This window comes from Aulonocara sp. 'chitande type north' Nkhata Bay, linkage group LG3 (genome assembly GCF_057382095.1).
Source record: "Aulonocara sp. 'chitande type north' Nkhata Bay isolate Kocher_YH1m ecotype deep benthic linkage group LG3, A_spYH_male_GT1.1, whole genome shotgun sequence".
NCBI classification, from domain to species: Eukaryota; Metazoa; Chordata; class Actinopteri; order Cichliformes; family Cichlidae; genus Aulonocara; species Aulonocara sp. 'chitande type north' Nkhata Bay.
The window spans coordinates 66,273,058-66,298,597 of NC_141346.1; the positions used below are offsets into that span (position 1 = coordinate 66,273,058).

At 40.1% G+C, this 25,540-nt stretch overlaps 1 protein-coding gene and 2 pseudogenes across 1 annotated transcript in view; all 3 read right to left on the bottom strand.

Moving 5' to 3' along the window:
- Window positions 1-110: 110 nt before the first annotated feature.
- The window catches only part of LOC147336664 (protein NLRC3-like), a 146,332-nt gene continuing 120,902 nt past the window's right edge, over window positions 111-25,540 (bottom strand). Inside the window, exons 4-6 of the mRNA XM_086285554.1 lie at window positions 2,625-2,703; window positions 2,021-2,249; window positions 111-1,879 (exon numbers count right to left, since the gene is read on the bottom strand). Of these exons, the coding sequence (XP_086141680.1) occupies window positions 111-1,879; window positions 2,021-2,249; window positions 2,625-2,703 (2,077 nt within the window). The remainder of the gene's footprint in view (window positions 1,880-2,020; window positions 2,250-2,624; window positions 2,704-25,540) is intronic.
- LOC147336665 (uncharacterized) lies at window positions 3,825-4,822 on the bottom strand (annotated as a pseudogene).
- Window positions 6,233-7,406, bottom strand: LOC147336666 (uncharacterized; annotated as a pseudogene).

The window sequence follows — 25,540 nt, forward strand, 5'->3', positions numbered from 1 at the left end:
TATTGCTAGTTTAATCAAAAATAAATTTAAGACATCAATATTAAATAAATATTATATATAAATATATAAAATTATATAAATATATAAATATTAAATAAAAACTTTATAACTTACAGAACTTTTTTAGCGGCTTTGACCACTGGCAGCATCCTCAGAAGAGCCTCCTCTGAAGCAGAGTATTTCTTCAGGTCAAACACATCCAGATCTTTTTCTGATGACAGTAAGATGAAGACCAGAGCTGACCACTGAGCAGGAGACAGTTTATCTGTGGAGAGACGTCCTGAACTCAGGGACTGTTGGATCTCCTCCAGCAGAGAACGATCATTCAGTTCATTCAGACAGTGAAACAGATTGATGCTTTTCTCTGCAGACAGATTCTCACTGAGCTTCTTCTTGATGTACTGAACTGCTTCTTGATTGGTCTGTGAGCTACTTCCTGTTTGTGTCATCAGGCCTCGCAAACGACTTTGAAGGAACAAGTCCAGGTGTCCATTGGGGCTCTGTAAGGCCTTGTCCACAGCACACTGGTAGAAGTATTTCTCTGAAGATTTTCTTGTTTGAAACACCTTCCAAGTTGTTTCTTGCTCTTCCAGCAGATTGAGTCCAGAGTTGATGAAGGTCAGGTGGACATGAAGAGCAGCCAGAAACTCCTGAACACTGAGATGAACAAAGCAGAACACCTTGTTCTGGTACAGTTGTTTCTCCTCTTTAAAGATCTGTGTGAACACTCCTGAGTACACTGAGGCTGCTCTGATATCGATGCCACACTCTGTCAGGTCTGGTTCATAGAAGATCAGGTTTCCTTTCTGCAGCTGATCAAAAGCCAGTTTTCCCAGAGACTCCATCATCTTCCTGCTCTCTGGACTCCAGTGTGGATCTGTCTCAGCTCCTCCATCATATTTGATCCTCTTGACTTTGGCCTGAACCACCAGGAAGTGGATGTACATCTCAGTCAGGGTGTTGGGCAGCTCTCTTCCCTCTCTGGTTTCCAGCACATCCTCCAGAACTGTAGCAGTGATCCAGCAGAAGACTGGGATGTGACACATGATGTGGAGGCTTCGAGCTTTCTTGATGTGGGAGATGATCCTGCTGGCCTGCTCCTCATCTCTGAATCTCTTCCTGAAGTACTCCTCCTTCTGTGGGTCAGTGAACCCTCTGACCTCTGTCACCATGTCGACACACTGAGGAGGGATCTGATTGGCTGCTGCAGGTCGTGTTGTTATCCAAAGGCGAGCAGAGGGAAGCAGTTTCCCCCTGATGAGGTTTGTCAGCAGCTCATCCACTGAGGTGGACTTTCTAGGGTCAGTTAAGATTGTAGTTTTGTGGAAGTCCAGAGGAAGTCGACACTCATCCAGACCATCAAGTATGAACACAACCTGGAAGTCTTCAAGCCTGCAGATTCCTGATTCGTTAGTTTGATTAAAGAAGTGATGAACAAGTTCCACCAAGCTGAACTTTTCCTCTTTCAGCACATTCAGCTCTCTGAAAGTGAATGGAAATATGAACTGGATGTCCTGGTTGGCTTTGTCTTCAGCCCAGTCCAGGCTGTATTTCTGTGTTAAGACTGTTTTCCCAATGCCAGCCACTCCCTTTGTCAGCACTGTTCTGATTGGTTCACCTCTTCCAGGTGAGGCTTTAAAGATGTCTTCTTGTCTGATTGTTGTTTCTGGTCTGTCTGGTTTCCTGGATGCTGTTTCAATCTGTCTGACCTCATGTTCCTCATTGACCTCTGCAGTTCCTCCCTCTGTGATGTAGAGCTCTGTGTAGATCTGATTCAGGAGGGTTGGGCTTCCTGCTTTAGCGATGCCCTCAAACACACACTGGAACTTCTTCTTCAGTTGGGCTTTAAGTTCACGTTTACAGAGTGGAGCAAATATTTCTGAAGGTAAGAAATTCAGAAACAAGTATTATACAATAAATATCCTAGCCTTTCAGTACCCTGAAAGGATGAATGTCTATTGGTCCATTTCTTGAGCTATTAGGAAAGATCAATATTCAGTCTTTAGAGAAATTCTCTTACTGCTCTGCAGATGGTCAGCCATCTCATGCTGCTTAAGTCTCCTCAAGAAGTGGAGTGTGATCTTCAGAAATGCTTCTCTGCAGCTCTTTCTTTCATCTTCATCCTCACCTTCAAACATCTCCTCATCCTCCATCTGGCTCTTTAAAGTTTCTGGGTGATCTGGACTCAGAAGCTTCTGGATCTTCTTCAGCTCGTTCTTCACAAACATGGTGATGTTGTCCTCCAGCCGCTAGAAAAGAAGACTATATGAATTACCCATTGGTAAATGGACTGGTTCTTATATAGCTCTCTTTTATACAACATGCCTCATTCAACCAAGCACATTGTTCTATGCTTAAATACTTTCTTTCACACTCTGATGGATGCATCAGAGGGCAGCTTGGGTTTAGTACGTTACTCAGTACATTTGCCAGCCAGGGTTTGATTCACAAACCTTCTGACTAGTAGCTGACCTGCTCCCCTCCTGAGCTACAGTCACCCCAATCTGACTGAAATCATGGAGCCCAAACTCTGATTTATGTTGGACACACTGACAATCCTCTGGTCCACAAAGTGCAGCATAGAGGTGACTGAAAAGAACAAATGTAAACGTAGTACTACAAACCATAACCACAGAGTCCAGGTGTGTTTGATGTTGCTGTGCAGACTGACCAGTGGAAACCTCTGCTCTCTCCTGGTCCACTCTGTGGAGGAGTAATGTATAATTAGCTCATGTTATGTCTGTCCACACACAGACACAAGCTAAAGGTCCATGAAGTGATGTTTGGATGGGTTCAGTCAATCAGATGACTGTCATGGTGAAGCTTTGCTAGTCCTGCTGATCCCACTGAGAATTAACAACTCAGTTCCAGATGTCTGTAGTTTTCTGCTCAGTTTCTTTAGTCCCAACAGCTCTTACCATCTCCTGCATAAAGCTTTCCCTCCATGCTCAGATGCCCTGGAACAAGGTGCTCTCTTTATATCAGTGACTGGTTTAAAGTGCCAACTTGCAGTGCTCGCCAAACTTTGTGTCAGCAAAAGTAGTTCTAATGTTTCTTACATTTATTATATTTTTTACATTTTTACACACAAACCAATGAACGCAAAAACATAAACTTTTCAGATATTTTGTTTTACAATGTTACAAAACTCAGTTCACAACTACACAGTCTGATTTACAAGCAGTGTTGGTCAAGTTACTTGAAAAGAGTAATTAGTTACTGATTACTGATTACTTCTCAAAAAAGTAATCCCGTTACTTTACTGATTACTTATTTTCAAAAGCAATTAATTACTTAGTTATTTAGTTACTTTTAAAAAACATGTTCACTACCTGAATGCGTGATAAATCAATAGACCTTTTGGGCCAATTCTATTTTTTCTGCATAATCCATCATATAAAAGTGAATCAAATGGAAAAGTGTCTTTTTAAAAAATTTGTTTATTACTTTTAATCTTAACTTTATAAACAGTTCATCAAACAAAAAGTTAAATTAAATTCAACAGTCTTTGACTTTAATAAATTTGTTTAACATTTGAACATATTTCTGCACATTACACCATATTTTAAGAAAATAAAGGCTTAAACTGTATTTCTGCATACTCCAGCATATAACATAAATTATTTTTGTGTATACACACATCTTTTCATATAAATAAAGCAAAAAATAAATAAATAAAATAAATAAAATTAACAAAAACATCTTTTAACAGTTGGTAAAGTGCAGAGAGGCATAATGTTGAGATTACAAAAACAGAAAATGCTATTGCATGCTACATTCAGGCTGTTAATCCAGTCTCAGTTTGTGGCAACCCTGAAAAAGACCTATGTTTTATTGTTTTCTTTTGGACTGAAACAGTGGTTATATCGCATCAGCAGAAGTTTCTCAAACCTTCTATCAGACATTCTGTTTTTTTGGGGGGAAAGCACCAATCCACCTAAATTGAACAGCCGTTCCACTGGTGCACTGGATGGAGTTGGACTGTTGTATTTCATGTACATCTTTTTGAGATTTGGAAACTGATTCAGAATCTCAAGCTCATAGCCTGACTTTAAAAAGTCAGTTACCGCACTTCTTTTTCTGCTGAGAAGCTTTCTGTGGGCTGATTCTGAAATTCAAAAAAGTCCATTTTGGCTGGGCTGGCTGGGATTTGGGACACATTAGTGTTCTCAGTTGCAGGAGCTCCTTCACATACTCTCTCCTACGCTCATCTCTCAGCCAACGAAGTTTAAACTTGGGACAAGTGGCCGCTGCGAGAAGTCCTTCTTGGCTGTCCAGAACAGCATCAAAACGAGTCTTGAGGGCCTGTAACATACAATATGATGCAACTAAGAATAAAATTATTTTACTGTATAATTACCTATTGTCAATATTTTGTGGGCTTTACAGCTCTAAACCATCTATATTTTCTATTATCATGTATGTATTGTATGTATGTACTGTATGAGATTTAATTTTGGCTGAGGCTTTTGTTGATATTATGATTAATATTCATGATTAATGATGATCAATGTCCCTGATATTTAACAAGGGGTGAATACTTGGTCTTTTATTCTATCATTTTACTAATTGTACCCACTGCTTAAAACAAAGTATAACATCCACCCACTGTGAATGGTATAATAAATTTAACAAATCCACCCAAAGCAATTAATAATAATCTTACCTTTACAATGACATCTGGAAGGCTGGCTGTCATTCTAGAGAGGTCATCTTTCAGGGAAAGGGTCTTTGACATCAGGCTTGTGAGTGTTGGCAGTAAAGCCCCGTAGGTGCACTCATCCCCTTGTAAGATGTCCAGGGCCACTGTCAGGGGCTTCATCACAGTACAGTACTCTTTCAAGAACTGGTACTCCCTTTCATTAAGGCACTTGATTCCCAGTTTTACACACAGGGGATTAAGTTAATTCAAGGGAATTGTGATGATTCTAGAAATGGCCTCATACAGGGAATTCCACCTTGTGGATGTCGGTACCATTAGTTTCCTCCGACTGACTTCCTCCACCTGTTCAGAGGCTAATGTTGATCGACCACAGCGGCCACGTCAGTGAGGGGATCCTGGGGGTTTTCTGTCAATTTAACATTCTTGTGGCAGCGTGCTAGGTGCTTGCTCAGGTTGGAAGTGGAATTTTTCGACGTAGAAAGAAGTTTTCTTCCGATGCAGAGTGTACAACGTACGCTTGTGTTTTTGTCGCTTTTTAAAGAGTCAAATTCAAAGTAATGTCGGTATTTCCAAGTACTCAGCCCTGAAAACCTTAGAAATATGGTATCTAAGCAGATTCTTACTCTGGATGGCATTACCTTGGCCTCCAGTAACACTGTGAGGAACCTTGGAGTCATTTTTGACCAGGACATGTCCTTCAATGCACATATTAAACAAATATGTAAGACTGTGTTCTTCCATTTGTGCAACATCTCTAAAGTTAGAAATATCCTGTCTCAGAGTGACGCTGAAAAACTAGTTCATGCATTTATTACTTCCAGGCTGGACGACTGTAATTCATTATTATCGGGAAGTTCTAAAAACTCGCTGAAAAGCCTTCAGCTGATCCAAAATGCTGCAGCAAGAGTCCTGACAGGGACTAGAAAGAGAGAGCATATTTCTCCTGTTTTGGCTTCCTGTTAAGTCCAGAATTCAAAATCCTGCTCCTCACATACAAGGTCTTAAATAATCAGGCCCCATCTTATCTTAATGACCTTGTAGTATCATATCACCCTATTAGAGCACTTTGCTCTCACACTGCAGGCCTACTTCTTGTTCCTAGAGTATTTAAAAGTAGAATGGGAGGGAGAGCCTTCAGTTTTCAGGCCCCTCTTCTGTGGAACCAGCTTCCAGTTTGGATTCTGGAGACAGACACTGTCTCTACTTTTAAGATTAGGCTTCAAACTTTCCTTCTTACTTAACGATTAAGTCCCTGTATTCCACCGTTATATGGAAATCAGCCATTATAACTTGTGTCAAATCTACTTGTACCTCACAGTTTTCTAAGCACACAGAGAGCAGTAAACCTCAGAGCAGCAGCACATCAGACTGTGCAAAAAATCTAGAAGAGAAAATATTTTGACCCATTTCTAAATGATTCTTGTGACCATGCTGCACCACAACACCTGATCTCTATTTTCCAGACCTCTTCAATCCCACTTTAATACTTGACTAAACTCATTTTCCTGTTTAGGTGTTGAGGCAAAGCCGCCCATCTACAATGCAGGCAACAGCAAACGGAGCTATTTTCTACTTTTGTGCTACAAAATGTTCAAGCTGATTAAATTTATTAGAATAAAAGTTCAGATAATTTGCTTTAGTCCAAAGAGCAGAACATTTTGCAATGCTACTCCTATATACAGCCTTGGTGTCTGCACAGGAATTTAGATGTTTGTCAACATCGCTTGTTGAAATCAAGTTAATTGTGTGCGATGCACATCTGTAGTGTGGAGGGAGGCTAAACTGTGCATCACCAGATGCAGCTGAAAGAGCTTCTATGACCTCAGTAAAGGTCGGTTCCTCGTCATCACCTTCTTCATTTTCAGATTCAGACTCCAAATGACAGGGCTGACATACTCTGAATGCTTTGGCAAAATTGGATGCATTATCCATTACAGTGGCAATAACTTTGCCTTGTAGTCCATATGGATTTCTTCAATCTCTGCTCCAATTACATCATAGGTATGGCTGCCTCTAATTCTCTTGCATGCTAGAGCGGCCTTGTTGTGTTGTAATGTGGAATTAATCCAGTGAACTGTTACACCCATAAACTTTTATTATTTACCGTCTAGATGTCAGCAGTGGTGGAAACAAACTCTGCCTCTTCGAGTGTAGCCTTCAAGTTAGAGTTCATTTTGTCATATTCTCTCTCAAGGTATCCTACAAATGACTTTCTCTGGGGCAGCTTGACACCACTGTTAGTTGGTATTTTTTCTACGATGCGTCGGAATGATTCAGAGTCTACAGTGGAAATCGGCAACATGTCCTCGACGATATAGGCAACGACAAGCTTCTTCAGTTCAGTGGCACTAAGTCCTGTTGCTCTTACGTCTAGTTTAACCTGTTTAGCAGGAGTGGGTCCAGCTGAGGTTTGCCCGGTGGAAGTAGATGTGGTAGCCACAGCGGTCACGTCAGTGAGGGGATCCTGGGGGTTTTCTGTCAATTTAACATTCTTGTGGCAGCGTGCTAGGTGCTTGCTCAGGTTGGAAGTGGAATTTTTCGACGTAGAAAGAAGTTTTCTTCCGATGCAGAGTGTACAACGTACGCTTATGTTTTTGTCGCTTTTTAAAGAGTCAAATTCAAAGTAATGTCGGTATTTCCAAGTATTAAATGCTGCACGATCGTACTCTATCCCTCGCTCCATGTTTTCTATTGTTGACACACGAGCTACCACAGCCGTCGCACTCGCTTGCGTCATTGTCATGAGACATTCTCGCAAAAATTTCACGGTTTTAATAACGCCGTAACGCAGTGTTCCTACGGGAAAGTAACGGTAATCTAATTACCGTTTTTGCAATAGTAATCCCTTACATTACTCGTTACTTGAAAAAAGTAATCCGATTACAGTAAACAGTACGATTGTACTGTTTACAAGTACAAAATATTTATGACCACAGTTTGAGCCGATGTATGTCCCGAGTCTGTGGACTCAGTAGTTTTGTTTTGATTGTTATTGACTTTTGTTACAATTTCATTCTGATTAAGATTTTCTAGTTCTGAAGTTTTGGTTTCTGTGTTCCCTCTGTACTGTGTTAGTATTGTGTCTCTGTGTTCACTTCCTGTTTTATTTTGACAGTGCCATGTCCTATGTTAGTGTGTCTACTTTTGCTTCCCCTTGTCTGGTTATGTCCAATGAATCCTGCTGTGTCTCCCTTTTCTCATTCCCTGATGGCTCTTTTGTGTATATGAGCCCTTTGTTTTCTCCTGCTTGTTGCTGGTTCGTCTGTGTTATCTCCCCGTGTCTCCGTTTAAGGTTTCAGGTTAGTTTTTTAGTTTTTCAGTAGAGGTTATCTTAGCTTCTGCACAGGCCATCTTCACTGCACTTCACCGTTTCAATAAAGCTCACTCACTTCACAGCAGTGTCGGCATCTTGGGTCCTTTATTAAATTCAACATGGCTCGCCCCGCTAGCCGTGACATAAGATGTGAAAACAATATCCAAAAAACATGAGGGACAAACAGGGAATAGTTTTAAGGTGCAGGGCCAACAAACTGAGTCTAGTTATAAACTCAGAGATGATTGAATTAGCATTTTGAATTGGCTGATCTGAGTTACTTCAATCAAGTCTATGTTCACTTTGAGTTAAGATTATACGTGATTAATGTCAAAGAAACAAGCCATCATCAGCAACTGATTCTGATTTAGCAGGTTTTCAAATCTAAACGGTACCCATCCCTAGCTGGCTGTAGTTAAACCTTTACTTAAAAAGCATCCCTAGACCCAGCTGTCTTAGCTAATTATAGGCCGATCTCCAACCTGACAATCCTTGAAAGAGTAGTTGGGGAGACAGTCAGAGGGGCAGTGTGATGATCTTACAAACTCAGTTCAGCTTTTTACAGGAAAACAAATGTCCCTGAATGCAACAGTGAGACACAGTCTGCCTGTGTGGCTGTGATAGCTGCCGTTAGGAGCGCTCATGTGTTTGCAGTTAGACGAGGAGATGTTACCATCATGGACACGTTAACAAATCCTGCAGCATCACGTGGCACAAACACTTTGTGTTCCTGTCATCTGCAAGCAACAGGAAGTTCATTAATAAAGGCGGGATGGAGACGTGACTGTGATGGTTCTCCTTCATCCAGCTGTTACACACATCTGGGCTCACACGACGAGCCTTTGTCTAATACAGCAGCTGCTCTCTGAACACTTTTCTGAAGAGGAGCTGCACAAACCTTTGTTTGCTTTCTAGAGCAGCGTATCAAAGTCAAACTACCCACTGCTAGCAGCTGTTTCTATCATAGTTTAGGATCCAGATGTGTGAGGTCTAAATTTACACCTCTGATTAAAATACATAGTTAAAAACAGCCAATTGAGTCCAAATGTGTCTTAAACCAGATAAACTGACAGTTACAGCTGAGCCTGTGTGTCTTTGGAGACACTGCTCTGCTACAGAGATGCATTTTAGAAACCAGGAAACATCAAAATCATTTAAATCAGAGAGTTCTTGTTACTAACAGCTCACCTCTCTGCAGCAGACACTGGCTGGGATTTAAAATTAATGCCTCGAGGATTGGACCGGTCACTCTTTAAGGACACAGAGCTGGATGGTTTCTGATTGACGCTAAAAATAAGTGAACATGAAACATGTGTCACATCCAATGTGTCCAATACATTAGATAAAAACTATAAATAAACTATGTAAATAGTTTATTATTTAAATCGTTAAATAGTAAAAAGCTGATTAAAATTTCAAACATTTTAATACTGACATGAACTTACTTTTCGTCAGATGACTTCTTTTGCCCTAAATTACGAAAGAAATGCTTCACCCGTTTGCTCTTAGACGACACAGAGCTGGGTGGAGGTCCAGGCTGGTTCCTGTGAATAATGATGGAGCAGTGATGTGAGTGCTGAGCTGTGACATGGAGAAGAGTCATGGACAGTTAGAGATGGTCATCTCACCTCTGAGCTGTGGTCTGGCTCTCATGTTCCCCACACAGAGTGCTTTTAGAGGGAGGGACTCCCTCCTCTCTGTCCTCACACTGATCCATGCTGCTCAATCCACATCAGCTCACACACACTTTCTACCTTCACCTGCAGAGGAAACACAAATCATTCATGTGCACATCAACTGAGAGCTGCAGAGGTCGTGTCTGATGTGTTGGACTAACATCCATCTGAGACGCAGCTTTCATCAGTTCACTACAAAAAGTGTCACAGAACCCAGTTCAGCCTCCAAATCCTCCATTACTGTAGTCCTACAAAGCAGCAGGTCAAACATGGCTGCAGAGAGCAGCTTTATGTCAGTAACCATGTCCAGGACCGAGCTGACTGCTTACAGAGTTCATACTCTAACTGCTAGCTGCTCTGCTAGCTAAGCTAACTCAGTAACAGTGACTCTGACAGCAGTTACTGTGGAACAGCGGCCGAGCTCAGGACACATTCAGTGTGTTTAGTCTGAGTCCTGGACTCTGATTCAATGGATTCAATCCAGCTCAGAGTTTCATGTGTTCATCAGAATAAAATACATGTACTAATATAACAGAAGTAATGCTCTGAATGCAGGACTGTAATGGAGGATAAATAAGGTTTTTACAGCCTGAAAGAAACATTCAGTTCATTTATTTGTAGACAGTGAAGCAGTTTTTAATACTGCAGCTGTTTCCTTCACCTGTGTGTGTGTGAGCCACACCTTCATGTGCTGCTTTAGAAATATGTGGTCTGACTGCTCAGACTGAGTCTAGGAGGAAAGTTCACACGCTGGAGAAAGTTTTGTTCCTAACTTTGTCAGAGTTCGGCTCCAAAGACAAAGAAGACGGAGCTCACAGTCTGTAGATGCAACAACCAACAAATAAAAGAATTTGGTTCATTTCAAAGAAATTCACACGGTGACCAAGTAAAGTAACCGTAGTAAAGGAGACAACATCCCGTTGATGGTGGGATTATTTGAAAGATTTGCTTTAGTCACGTCACCAAATGCAGTTGAACCACCCGTGGATCCATGTTTGACCATTCTACCACTCTGAGCTCTGCTTTTTAATCATTTTATTATTATCATCATTCATTTATTCATTCTTTGGAGGGGGGCTATTTCCTGATGCCGCCCTAATAAGCTGATGTTCAAGGGGAAATATAACAGAAACTCTTTCAGTGTTATTCATTAATAAATTAACAGATAAACTGTGAAGAAGAAAAAACTGAGATTTAAAGGCGAGAGTGAGAAACTTGATCATCCATCCTCATAATACATGTTTATCAGTATCTGCTGTGACCATACTGCAGTAATAACTACAAGTCTACATTTCTGTGACTGTTGATCAATCACAGCAGGAATCTGAGCTCATCTCTGCACACAGAGCAGCTTCAGCTCTGGGATAAACTGCTCGCTTCACGTCCTTCTCAGCTCACAGACACTCATCCTGATATTTTCCTTTAACATTTGATGGTATAATTCATCTGAGTTTGCACTTTATCTGCATGAATACAGAAAAACAGACCCAAACACCAGAAACCATCAGTTTCACCATGTAGAATATATTGTTGTTTCCTTGCTTTTAATTCAGAGAAAAACTCTAATTTGGATTTTCTCTGTTCTCTTTGCTGCTTAGTCACTATCTCATCTTCACTCTCAAACATTTAAAAAGCAGCGAGTCTGCAGCTGAGGGAACACAAACTCAAACTGTCGGAACAGGTTTGATCGTTTCTTGCGTTTATTAATTTGGTGATTCATCAAATGTATAACTGTCATAATCTGCTGCTGAGTCTCTTACGCTGATGAAAATGCAGAAAACACAGATCACGAACACCAGTTCAACCAATCACATTCATTCCACTTTGATCTGTGACAGACTGATGCATTCATCTCTGTTAAAGTGTTGCGTTAGACTGCTATATATTTTTGTGTTCTTTATGCTGTAGATTTTCATGTCTCTGGAATAGTTGGCAGCAATAAGGATGATTTTCTGTAAAATCATATTGATATGAGCCGTGAGTTATTCGTAGATGAGCGTTAGATTAGTTTGATGGGTTAACTCAGAGAGCTGAAGATATCGTGGACATGCTGACCTCGCTCCGTGGTGAACAGGGCCGTTTACCCTCATGATTAATATTCACAATAAAAAAATGAGGCGAACATCATGAAGTCTGTGTGTGTTTCATAGTGTCGAACCACCTTTGTACAGTTAAACCTAACAGTTACTACATGACGGAAACACCAACGTTATTTCTTTTATGCGTTTATCAGGTCACGCTGATTATTGAACAAAAACCCAAACATCAGCTGTTAATCGAATTTTTTTGCTCTCTCTCCTCCTTAAACATGTTTTTAATGTTAGTTATAATTCAGAATTGGCGACTGGAACACGTATGACACATGCGAACATCAGGAAATAAAACCTCAGTAAATGAAGTCAGTGTACAGCGGGGGTTATGGCAGCTGTGTACCGGGACATGCGCTTTGTCAGTGGTAATAACAGCTCGATTGCTTGCGAGGCGAGCGGGTCTGTCCCACGCTTTGCCGTGAGCAGGGTTCCTACGCCTTTTTCAGGGTCAAATTCAAGCACTTTTTAAGCACTTTCAAGGTCCCTTTTCAAGCTTTTCCAGCACATCAGCCCCCCTGCCAAAAAAAAAAAGAATGCATGTTTCAATTCGCATTACCTCAGTAAGACCATGTGAAAATGAAAACAAATCATCCTACGTGAACTTAAATACCTTTGTTCAACTTTTGCTAAGAAATAGAAAAACGCACCACACAAAAATACAGTGGAACCCCGACTTACGAATATTTTACGAATATTATATTACGAATAATATTTCTGCCCGTGTTATGGCAAAATGCCCGAGTATCAAAATCCGCTGGCTCCGATTGGCTGAGCCTACAACGCCCACAATGCCTTCCGAATCATGTGACAACCCCTTGGTTTCCACACTTGCGCTTCGCCGTTCCACTTGAACGACGAATTGTTGTTCTAGTTAGCAATTAGCCTATAGCCTATCGTTCAGCATCGCCTCACTTAAAACACGCAACTCAATTACGAAAGACCCTCGGGAATGAATTCATTTTGTAAGTCGGGGTTCCACTGTACTGTACTACCTTATATACATAGTGTATAAACTCTAAATGCCCATTTCACTTAAAAATTAAGATGTGAAAATGTGAACAAAAAAACAAAAAAAGAAAGAAATAAGTCTGCTCATCAGATATTGATGCTTCTTTCCTGTGTGACAAGAATTAGGAGACAGATATTTGTTTGTTTTTTAAGTTACAGTGGGGCAAAAAAGTATTTAGTCAGCCACCGATTGTGCAAGTTCCCCCACCTAAAATGATGACAGAGGTCAGTAATTTGCACCAGAGGTACACTTCAACTGTGAGAGACAGAATGTGAAAAAAAAATCCATGAATTCACATGGTAGGATTTGTAAAGAATTTATTCGTAAATCAGGGTGGAAAATAAGTATTTGGTCAATAACAAAAATACAACTCAATACTTTGTAACATAACCTTTGTTGGCAATAACAGAGGTCAAACGTTTACTATAGGTCTTTACCAGGTTTGCACACACAGTAGCTGGTATTTTGGCCCATTCCTCCATGCAGATCTTCTCGAGAGCAGTGATGTTTTGGGGCTGTCGCCGAGCAACACGGACTTTCAACTCCCGCCACAGATTTTCTATGGGGTTGAGGTCTGGAGACTGGCTAGGCCACTCCAGGACTTTCAAATGCTTCTTACGGAGCCACTCCTTTGTTGCCCGGGCGGTGTGTTTTGGATCATTGTCATGTTGGAAGACCCAGCCTCGTTTCATCTTCAAAGTTCTCACTGATGGAAGGAGGTTTTGGCTCAAAATCTCACGATACATGGCCCCATTCATTCTGTCCTTAACACAGATCAGTCGTCCTGTCCCCTTGGCAGAAAAACAGCCCCATAGCATGATGTTTCCACCCCCATGCTTCACAGTAGGTATGGTGTTCTTGGGATGCAACTCAGTATTCTTCGTCCTCCAAACACGACGAGTTGAGTTTATACCAAAAAGTTCTACTTTGGTTTCATCTGACCACATGACATTCTCCCAATCCTCTGCTGTATCATCCATGTGCTCTCTGGCAAACTTCAGACGGGCCTGGACATGCACTGGCTTCAGCAGCGGAACACGTCTGGCACTGCGGGATTTGATTCCCTGCCGTTGTAGTGTGTTACTGATGGTGACCTTTGTTACTTTGGTCCCAGCTCTCTGCAGGTCATTCACCAGGTCCCCCCGTGTGGTTCTGGGATCTTTGCTCACCGTTCTCATGATCATTTTGACCCCACGGGATGAGATCTTGCGTGGAGCCCCAGATCGTGGGAGATCATCAGTGGTCTTGTATGTCTTCCATTTTCTGATGATTGCTCCCACAGTTGATTTTTTCACACCAAGCTGCTTGCCTATTGTAGATTCACTCTTCCCAGTCTGGTGCAGGTCTACAATACTTTTCCTGGTGTCCTTCGAAAGCTCTTTGGTCTTGGCCATGGCGGAGTTTGGAGTCTGACTGTTTGAGGCTGCGGACAGGTGTCTTTTATACAGATGATGAGTTCAAACAGGTGCCATTCATACAGGTAACGAGTGGGGGACAGAAACGCGTCTTACAGAAGACATTACAGGTCTGTGAGAGCCAGAGATTTTCCATGTTTGAGGTGACCAAATACTTATTTTCCACCCTGATTTACGAATAAATTCTTTACAAATCCTACCATGTGAATTCATGGATTTTTTTTTCACATTCTGTCTCTCACAGTTGAAGTGTACCTCTGGTGCAAATTACTGACCTCTGTCATCATTTTAAGTGGGGGAACTTGCACAATCGGTGGCTGACTAAATACTTTTTTGCCCCACTGTAATTCCCAGTAAAACTGTTTTATTGCTAACTACATTGCTGTCTGGATTATTGCTGAAGTCCTAAAGGATCACCTTTAAAGTGTTTGTGCTAATAACATGTACAGTGAGACAGGCATGGAGAACAGCACTGACTGGGAGGCTTTGAACAGATCACATAGTTCAGTTCAACATATAAGACTTTAAGAATGCACAAGCATCTACTTAAAATCTATTGAATTTGTCATCTGTGATATTATTTTGTACAATTCCAATGTATTTTGTTCATCTCCCTTAAATAAACAGGCAGCCTTAAAGTATGAAATATTCATATACAAACACATATAAATGTGTGAACTGTCTCAGTGGCTGATTGTGCCCCACAGGCCTCAGTGTGAGCTTGAAGACATTTATAATGTTTAAGTAGTTTAATGTGCAGGTGCTGACCATAAACACATTTTGAATGAAAGCCGGGGAACTTTGATAGCACAGAAACAAGTGGCTATTCTTTGTGACCATATGGATCACTCATATTACCGTTATTTCAAATACTCCAGAAAGCTGGTGTCCAGGGTGTAATTGGCCGTTTTTGACTACTTTTGATGTGGCCTCTGTATTTCACATTTAAAAACTGTTTATCTTGCCAATCTGTTATTTTCTCATTTTGACAAACTGTATCAGCACAATTTATCTAAATTCAGACAAAATTTAAAATACGAGTAGAAAGTGATATTTTTGACTGTAAAAACCACAAGCATGTTTAACAAATCATTTTCATAACTTGAAATGCAAACAGAAATTGTACGTTTTTTAAAATACACAAACGTTTTGCAGACAACAAAGTTATATTTACCTAAAATTGCAGCCAAGGCTCAGACGCTTTTTATGTAACCATTTCAAACTATTTACAGAACAATCAGGCGCAAGGCAGCCCAGGTGGGGAAATTTTGCTTTTACATTTTGCGACGCATTTTATTTCTCTATCTGATAAGAAAACTATTCAATCAGATAGTTGTTTGTGGTGAGCAATAATAAACAATGGATAATCCGTATACAAACAAATTCAAGCTTTTCTCCTCAATGGAGAGCCTCCCCCGATTGAACAACAACGCGTCAACAACATGCTGTGACTCTTCTTCCCTCTAAAGTCCTGGTGTTAACACTCACCCTGCATCAGCTTCACCTATTTTAAATTGTTTTTACTTTTCAAACCGACGGATCATTTGAAGCCAACCATCCAAAAACTGCTTCAGCTGTTGTTAAGGTTCAAAATTGAAGAAGGAGAGTACAAACCACCCTTGGTCCAGAAGCTCTTGGTCAAACAATGATTTTTAATGAATACACACGTGTGGGAAGATCGCTACAGACAGCAATTGATCTTCGACTTCCTCAAAGCATACACAGATTTTATACCGTCAGGGCTTGATTTACTGACGCCCCTTCATGCGTCAAAGACAGGATATATACACATACGTCAATATCAAAACCACAACGACTTTTGACACAATTTAAAAGAACAATTGTCTGCTATCTTCATAACAGGTGCTTCCTGTCACTGCCGGATGCTCGCTTGTCATCTTGGCACCTCAGCAGCAGTTCTGCGACAAACTGCTCTTTTTGCAACCCCAAGCAAAACATGATTAAACTTTTACCTATAAATGATTCTCTCTAACTGAGTGTGTGTGTGTCTGTGTGCTAACCACAATTGCACCCTATTTCACCTCGCGACTAGCTCCTGACCTCTAGACAGAGAGACAGAAGCCACTCTCAGATATGTAATAACTGAACTAAAACTATGGATATGTCATCTACTAAATAAATGTTTTAATCAAGAACCCCTACTAAAAGCTTAATACAAGAATATGAACATATAAAAGATATTAAAATAAACTGATATAAGTGTTTTGTAAGCATGTATTGCAATTCCTTCTATGTTCTAGTTTTCCCTCAGCATGGATCATCTAGACACTCTCACTAGTGAAGCTTTAGACCATTAATGAACCTGAACATCAACTCAAATAAGCACAGATATGCATTATGTATAAAATAGTTATAACTGCATCTGAAATACAAAATTAATATAATAACTTGAATGCATAAACATCTTAAGGCCATCTTAAAGCTATCTGTTACATTGTTAAAGCAATGATCAATTTGAATAACCTAGTAATTCAAATGGCCTCGTCTGGCCTGCTGCTCAAAATAACCTAAGACTGGTTTCACTTCTGCAAACTCTCTGCAAGCCTGTTTCCTGTCAGCCTGTGACTTTTAGCCTTTTCTGAAAGACACACTGTTCAACCTCTGAATGCAATATAAACTACAGATTATATTATTAATGCAATGGTGATGATGATTATTCTTTAACAATAGCAGTAAAGTAATTTCCCTGCTCCACACTCCCTCTCTCGACCTCTGGAACACCAGAGGTCGCAATACACTGTGTCCTTGCTCAGCAAATCAGACAACCTCATGTCATCTAATTGGTCCAGTAATAAACACCAGCTCCCCTTCGAGAACACTCCATGTGTAAGCTTTGGTTTTCTCGGTCCCTCTCTTGTGGTCTCGGACCTCCCTGTGGTCGTCGAGATCTTCTGCAAAGGAAACAAAACACCTTTTCCTGCACCTCCCTAACTTATCCTATCTGTAATCAAAAGCCTGATCCTAATTATGTTCTTATTGACTTGTATTTATATATATTCTTCAACGTTACTCATCACTTTGAAACTCTTTAAGCACTGCTTTCACGTCCGGTTGCTTGCTCTATTTTCCCTTATCTGATCATCAACATCCTGTACACACACAACCCGTTCTCACTCCCAAAGCGTAACATTTTACGCTAGGTGACAAATCGTCACCATATTACGTTTTCGGCTACCCACCACGTTCCTAAATGACGACCGCGGAAAAAAGAGGACATATGAGAACCGTCTGGACTGAATCTACACATGTTCGCTCTTTTTCTTCAAATCGCTTAGAAACACGCTATTTAACATCATTAAAGACCTGGTTAAGGTCAGGAATAAGGTTATGGTCAGGGCTAGGGATAAGGTTAGGTTTAGGGCTGGAATACAGGGCTGGAACGTCTATTACCGCGGGAGTGTCATTCACTGGATTCCAGCCATAACCCGCCGCGTACCATAAGAACGCCGAAGGTCTCCTTTCGCGTTCCCCAGGAACGCCGCGGGACGTGACAAAACGTCGACATGTTACGCCTCGGGAGTGAGAACGCTCTGACACACAAACTGTCGCTGCTGCAAGTGCCCCCACTCTAATCTTAAGTCACCTTTTTAACAAGAAAATCATTATAAGCGCCTATTCTACTAAAAGCTCCAAAAGAAAACAACCACTTTAATCAATTAAGTTTAAGCATATAAGCAATTACTCCTGTATACATTTCATCATAGTTAAATGCTGCCTAGAAACAACTCCTGTGTGTTAACACTAACTTCATTTTAACCTCACATTTCCTATGTTATAACCTGTTTTTGGTATAGCCTTTTTGTTTCATTTTGCTCCTTTTAATGTAACAATACCTTCTAATTTTAGTTTATCAGACTTAACCAAAATATATGCTTTCCTTCCTCTTTGGTCCTTCTTTAAGTTCAGTTAAAAGCTAAATGAATTTGAGGCCTTTTGCCTGGAATCAATACTGTCATGTGTGTTTCTGGACTCTGTGTCTGTAAGCGTGTAATTATTTCTATTTATAAGCTCTCCCATTTATCCTAAAAATAAATCTATGTAATATCTGTATGTGTAAGCCTACATTATAACCACTTCTTCTAGAAATCAAAAGAAATCAAACCTGTTCTCCTCCTTCAACCCTCACTAATTTTCCCCCTAAAATTTATTCACAGCTTTGAAACACTGGCATTGTATCTTCTAAACAGGATTCAGTTCTTTAATCCTTTAACCTTAACATAAAAATAACAGTTTCAGTTTTACCATACCCAAATGACCAAAAAACCCCAAAAAGTCCTGAAATAATCCTAAATTATTAAACCCTAAATTCCCCCTTTTATTTTTGACACATTTCATGTGTCAAAAATACTATACATCCACAATACCATACAAAACTTAAAATGCTCAGTTTTCCCCACTCATTTTCCAATCTATGTCATAAAAATAAACTTAAAACAGAACAATTATCAGTCATGTGTTCCTCCAATTAATGGTAACTGAGTCATAACCGAAAATGTTTCCCCTTTAACATTTGGCATTCTCCCAACAATATACTATAATCCCATAATCTAACCCCAGTCAACAAAACAGAAATTTTCTCTGGTAGAAGCCAATTGTTTGTCCACATTTATTCATTCCCCCACCTTCATCCAGTCACACACATTCACATTCAGTCACACCATATATTTGCTAATAGTGGAGCTTCAGATCAGATTCTCCACCCTCGGCAAAATGAGCTCATTTTTTATTTTCCATAGGAAAATATTTCTTTATGCTTTTGGACTGGATTGAATCGCCACAATCCTTTTTACAGGGACTTAGACCTGATCACAGGTAGCTTTCTCCTTAGCCAGTTGTAATCTGGAAAGCCCCCCTTACATTTGCTCTCCCCGAGAATTTGTCAGCGCTGTTGCAGGCCTGCTTAGAACAGAAATGAGAAAAAATAGAGCTGATCATTAGCTCACAAAACACAAAACAAAATCACCTGGCAGGTTTTCTTTAAGTGCACTGTTAAAAATAATGGGCCAATTCTTAGACATGTCCATGTTTCCTAAAACTCCCTCTATTAAAAACAAAAACAACAACAACCCTAACCTAACTGACAGAATCAACCCATCACCCCAACAACCTCAACAACCTTAAACACACAAGTTTTGCCACCACATAATTTCACCTCCTCAATACACCGAAAGTCTCATTAAAACCACACAATTTGCCCACAAAAATCACCCCCTTTATGCACTTTAACATACTTCAATTCAGCATAAAACATAACCCCCCTTACAACAACATATCACTAAACTATAAATTTCCTACCCAAATCTGCACTTCTCTTCTCTGCTATGCTTCCTCTTCTGAAAGTCACTTCCTCAGTCACACACACACACACACACACAGGAAGTTCCTCCGTCACCACTCACTCCAGCTAATTTGCATACTGAGTCATCTCTCAATGAGTTGCTGTAACAACAGAAACATATGTTTAAACATTACCACCTTATTAAATCACTTTATTTCTTTCTACAGTGATCACTGGTTTTGATCACTCAGTACGAGAGAGCACTCCTAAGTCACTCTTTTTAAAACTACTTTAATCACTTTTATTTTCATAACTCCCTTTGTCATATAGCTTCTTTGAGTTATTCCTCAACTACAAACTCAAATGTATTCTATTAACCAGTCACACCATTCTACCACTCATATAAGTAGCAAGCTGATGTTCATTGCATATCTTGTGTTCTAAGCCAGGTTTAATCAGTGTCTATGCATTAATCTCCATGAGCTTGTCTTGTCTTTTTAAGGTTAATGCATTTTCTGTTTGTGTATGTGAATTTGCATATGTTGCTTTTGCAGTGTGTCCGACTCCTGCACAATTCTCCACTTAAGCCGTCAGTTCTCTTTCCCAAATTTGCTAACCCAAATTTTAAGTTCCCACCTTATTAACAGCATTCCTGCTCCTCAGCCAGAAGTCAGGGCTCCACTTGCCACTCTCCCCCTCTGCCTCAGCCCAGCGGCTTTACCCGTGAGGTCCCGTCTTCTTCACTTCATCTCACCAGTGAGTCTGAGGTCACAGGAGGCCGAGTAATCGTGACTGTGCCTGCCTTAGGTTGTCCCAGGGTTTCGAGGTGGGATCTTACCCGTCATGGGCTATCCAGCCTTCCATACTCGCCTGATACGGGGGCCAAGTGGGCAGGGGTGCTATGAGCATAGGGAACACACTGGCTCTGGAAATTAAAGGAGTGTAAGCTGCTTCCTTCATTGCATCTTATATTAAACTATCTCGCTTCTGATTCTTTCCTCGAATAATTTCACATATGGCACTTTGTGTATGTATGTTTTCTATTCATTAATGTGATTGTCAGTTATTTTCTCTCTTTATTTTACTTTTTTTTAATCTGTTTGTAACGTTCTACTTTAGTTCTACTAAACCTTGATGTAAAAACAATACACCCTCTTTTTACGCACACACACTCTGCAGACTTCCTCTGTTCACACACTCGCCTATGAGTTATTATTATTAGTTATTTATTATTTTGTTCAAATCACACAGAATCATTCAAATCGAGTACTCACAGCATTCACATCACAACCTTCAACGTGCTCACTTTAAATCCTGCAAGACGCAGAGATGGACATCTCCTTCACCTAACATAAACTAAATTACCATATCAACATACAATTACTGAAATTCAAACTCAAATACACCGTCTGTTTTAATAAAGTCAAAGAGTAAACGGGTGTACCAAGTGTATGTACTTATGTGTTCTTGAACTGAAAGAAAAAGAAACTCAAACTCTTATAACATCACTCATGCCTCTCTCAAATTAAAAACACTTTCAAACTTTAAAACATCCTACTTGACATCACCAAAGAAATACCTCTCACACCTTTATTCCTCATTCAAAACCTTCTAGTCACCGCATTCACACTTAAACTGTGACCAGAGTTGAGGAATATAACTCAAAACACACTTTCGTAAGAGTATTTTAGACATGCTTATCATAATCAGAAAGAGCAAGTCAAAAACAAACAAACGAAAAATTGAAACCTCCATTAATTCTCACCGCACACACAAAAAATTGAAAAAATAAAACACACCAGCAACTAATGCTGGAGAAAAGTTACTACTGAAAGTAATGTGTTAGTCTTAAGTATATACAGTGCACTCAATATATTTATATATCTACATCCAAACTCAGTCAATTACTATACATCCACTACGGCAACTCAAAACTTTATTTATAGTCCTCTAATAAACATAAATGGCATCTTAAACACACACTCAACAATGTTTGCAGCAGTATTTGTAAAACCAACTGTGGTTTAAACAGTTCACTACTTACTCATTTGCATTTTCACACTCACACACACCGTCTAAAAATAGCAGCAGACAGTCAGTGCATTACTGACTCGACACACAGCCTCCTCTCACTTTATATTACAAAGACGTCTTATATTTACAACTACTGCCAGATCTGTCAGCTTTAGCGCCTACACAATTTCGACAAATTTAAGTTAACGGTCCCACCGAAAAAGTCCAACTTTTTTGTAATCAATTAACCAGTATCTGTCCAACAGTTTCTGGCCTCATCTCTAAAGTCCCTAACAACTCAATTTAAAAGCGTCAACCAACCCAAACTTTGCCTGAAGCTCTATTTTTTGGCGTTTCCCAGCCAAGGCTTACCCCGAAGTTTTAAGTTAAGGTTTCACGCCCGAAGTCCAACTTCTCCTGACCAAAAAAGCGCAGACTACCGTTCCAAACGGTAAGGAGACTCTAACTCCTAGTGATTCTGGAGTGCCCCAAACTCCACAGTGACCAACTGACTATCCCTCTTCGAGGACAATGCCTAAGCGTCCTTGGCATTGGCAAGCGTTACCTCTGAGCACTGCGCTTCCTAGCAGACTCTAACTGCCGTCCTAAAATAATTTATAATACTTTGAAACAACAATCAACACCCAAAACAAGTGTATGACTGAGGCAGATCGACCCTGATGGACAATGGGGACTCTAACCCACAAAATGACCAACAAAGGTCTGACCTAATGACCAACCGGGACTTAAACCCACAAAATGACCAAATTCCCTACCAAACTACTTGAGACTCTAACTCAATTTCTTTGGGACTTCAACCCAGTATTTAAACTTTTCCTAGCAGACTCAAACTGCTTTCATTTCTTCTTAGCAGAACTCTAACTGCTTCAACTCATGAGATTTTTCATCAAAATCAAAACAGACATTTACCGGCAACTTTTACTGAATAGACATTTAATTTTATCATCCAATTCAGCACACTTCGGATAAAATCAACAGGCCTGTGCCTACCTCTTTTTAAAGGCGCCTGTCCCCTCAGTTTGGTTGCCAGGTCACGCCTGCCTGTCTGACCACAACGGACCACCAAATTTCACCATCTACACCTCCAATCCTCCCTCCTCAACCACCGGACGAAGCCCCCAAATGTTAAGGTTCAAAATTGAGGAAGGAGAGTACAAACCACCCTTGGTCCAGAAGCTCTTGGTCAAACAATGATTTTTAATGAATACACACGTGTGGGAAGATCGCTACAGACAGCAATTGATCTTCGACTTCCTCAAAGCATACACAGATTTTATACCGTCAGGGCTTGATTTACTGATGCCCCTTCATGCGTCACAGACAGGATATATACACATACGTCAATATCAAAACCACAACGACTTTTGACACAATTTAAAAGAACAATTGTCTTCTATCTTCATAACAGGTGCTTCCTGTCACTGCCGGATGCTCGCTTGTCATCTTGGCACCTCAGCAGCAGTTCTGCGACAAACTGCTCTTTTTGCAACCCCAAGCAAAACATGATTAAACTTTTACCTATAAATGATTCTCTCTAACTGAGTGTGTGTGTGTCTGTGTGCTAACCACAATTGCACCCTATTTCACCTCGCGACTAGCTCCTGACCTCTAGACAGAGAGACAGAAGCCACTCTCAGATATGTAATAACTGAACTAAAACTATGGATATGTCATCTACTAAATAAATGTTTTAATCAAGAACCCCTACTAAAAGCTTAATACAAGAATATGAACATATAAAAGATATTAAAATAAACTGATATAAGTGTTTTGTAAGCATGTATTGCAATTCCTTCTATGTTCTAGTTTTCCCTCAGCATGGATCATCTAGACACTCTCACTAGTGAAGCTTTAGACCATTAATGAACCTGAACATCAACTCAAATAAGCACAGATATGCATTATGTATAAAATAGTTATAACTGCATCTGAAATACAAAATTAATATAATAACTTGAATGCATAAACATCTTAAGGCCATCTTAAAGCTATCTGTTACATTGTTAAAGCAATGATCAATTTGAATAACCTAGTAATTCAAATGGCCTCGTCTGGCCTGCTGCTCAAAATAACCTAAGACTGGTTTCACTTCTGCAAACTCTCTGCAAGCCTGTTTCCTGTCAGCCTGTGACTTTTAGCCTTTTCTGAAAGACACACTGTTCAACCTCTGAATGCAATATAAACTACAGATTATATTATTAATGCAATGGTGATGATGATTATTCTTTAACAATAGCAGTAAAATAATTTCCCTGCTCCACACTGTGTTTGATGTTTATGCTACAGCCTGTTTACCAATATAATCAATATCAGATATCAGAGCAACAGAAACCTCGGTGATCAGGACGCTGGGACTGACAACAGGAAGTGGCTCAAACGTCACAGTTTCATAACGTCACCCTGAACTCCACTCACGGAGTTTCTGTCGCCATTGTAGCTTTTAAAGTCCCGTGATAAAGGCGGGGCATTCTGTGAATCCGCACGCTCATTGGCTAATAGCTCGAGATTGACACATCGTTATCCAATGAGCGTGCGGGAACTTCCGACATAAAGTTGTTTCCTTTGAAAAACCAAAGTCTGATTATTTTTGCCTCCACTGACGGAGCCTGTTGTTCCCGCCACAGAGACACAGTAATGTCAGAGCGGTGTTAACACTCACCCTGCCTCAGCACAGCTCTCACTCTCCTCCTGCTCTCTCACACTAAACGGAGGCTCAGCTAAACTCACTTCCTCTCTACTTACAGGAAACCAGCGCTCAGAGGAGCCGACCGGCCTCACATTTCACCCACAGACACGAACAGCGTGGAATTATTTTATGTCATAAGAAGAAACATATTCATGTTAACACTCACCTGCAAAGGCGTAGATTTGGTTTTGGCATTGGTGGGGACGGATGATTCAACCACTGAACCCTGCTCTGTTTCTTTTGTTCCCCTTTTTGTCTTTGCTTCTTGATAAAAAAGGAGAAGTATACCTGCCTACATATGCTATTCTACCTGCTTTTAAACCATTTAAAATTACAATTCATAGTTTTATATGTGAATTTTGCAAAGAAGAGTGAGCAAATATTTCCACATCAAGATGTGCCATGCTAATAGGTTCCTACCCAAAAAGACTGATTAGAGTGATAAAAGGCAAAGGTGCTGCAACAAAGTATTAGTTTAAGGGTGTGCATATTTGTGCAACCGGGTTATTTTAAGTTTTTTATTTTCACCTGTGATCTTGTGTCACCATTACTCTCTGAGCTTTGTGTTGGTTAGGACACACGTTAAGGATAGAGATTGGCCTGAAAGATCCACATTCCATTTTATCTTTGCCTTCTTTTGGTATAACTGAAATAATTGCCTCCTTCCAACTGGGGGGCATTTGTGCCTTTTTCAAAACCCAATTCAATGTAGGCAGTAAAACAGGTATCAGTTCCTTTTTAAATTCTTTATACCACTCTGCCGTGTAACCATCTGGTCCTGGTGATTTACTTAATTTAAGCCTATTAATTGCAGCTTTTAATTCTTCTTCAGTTATATTCATTGTCATTGCTTGATTTTGTTCTTCATCTAGAGTGGGTAAGTCTAGACTCTAGACTCTAGAGAGTTCAGAAAGCTATCCATCTGAGCTTCAGTCCCGCCCGGGGGCTTCAGAGTATAGGGTTTTATAAAATCTTTCAAAGGCTTCCTGTATTTCATTTAATTTATTTTTTATCACTTTTGTACTTGGGTCCCTAATTTTATAAATTGTATTTTCCGCTATCTTTTTTTTCAATTTCCACGCCAATATTTTGGTAGATTTAATGCCACTTTCATATTGTCTCTGTTTCAAGAACATTAAATCTTTCTTGATTTCTTGTGTGGCTAGATTGTTAATTTCGTTCCTAATGTTTTTGATATCCCTTAATATATCCTGTGTTGAGTCCCTTTTATGTCTTCTTTCTAATTCCTTTAGTTTCTTACTCAACTCTTCTAATTTTCTATTCTTATCTTTTTTCCTAAATGAAGCTATTGCTATAATTTTCCCTCTTAGTACCGCCTTCAGAGTATCCCATAG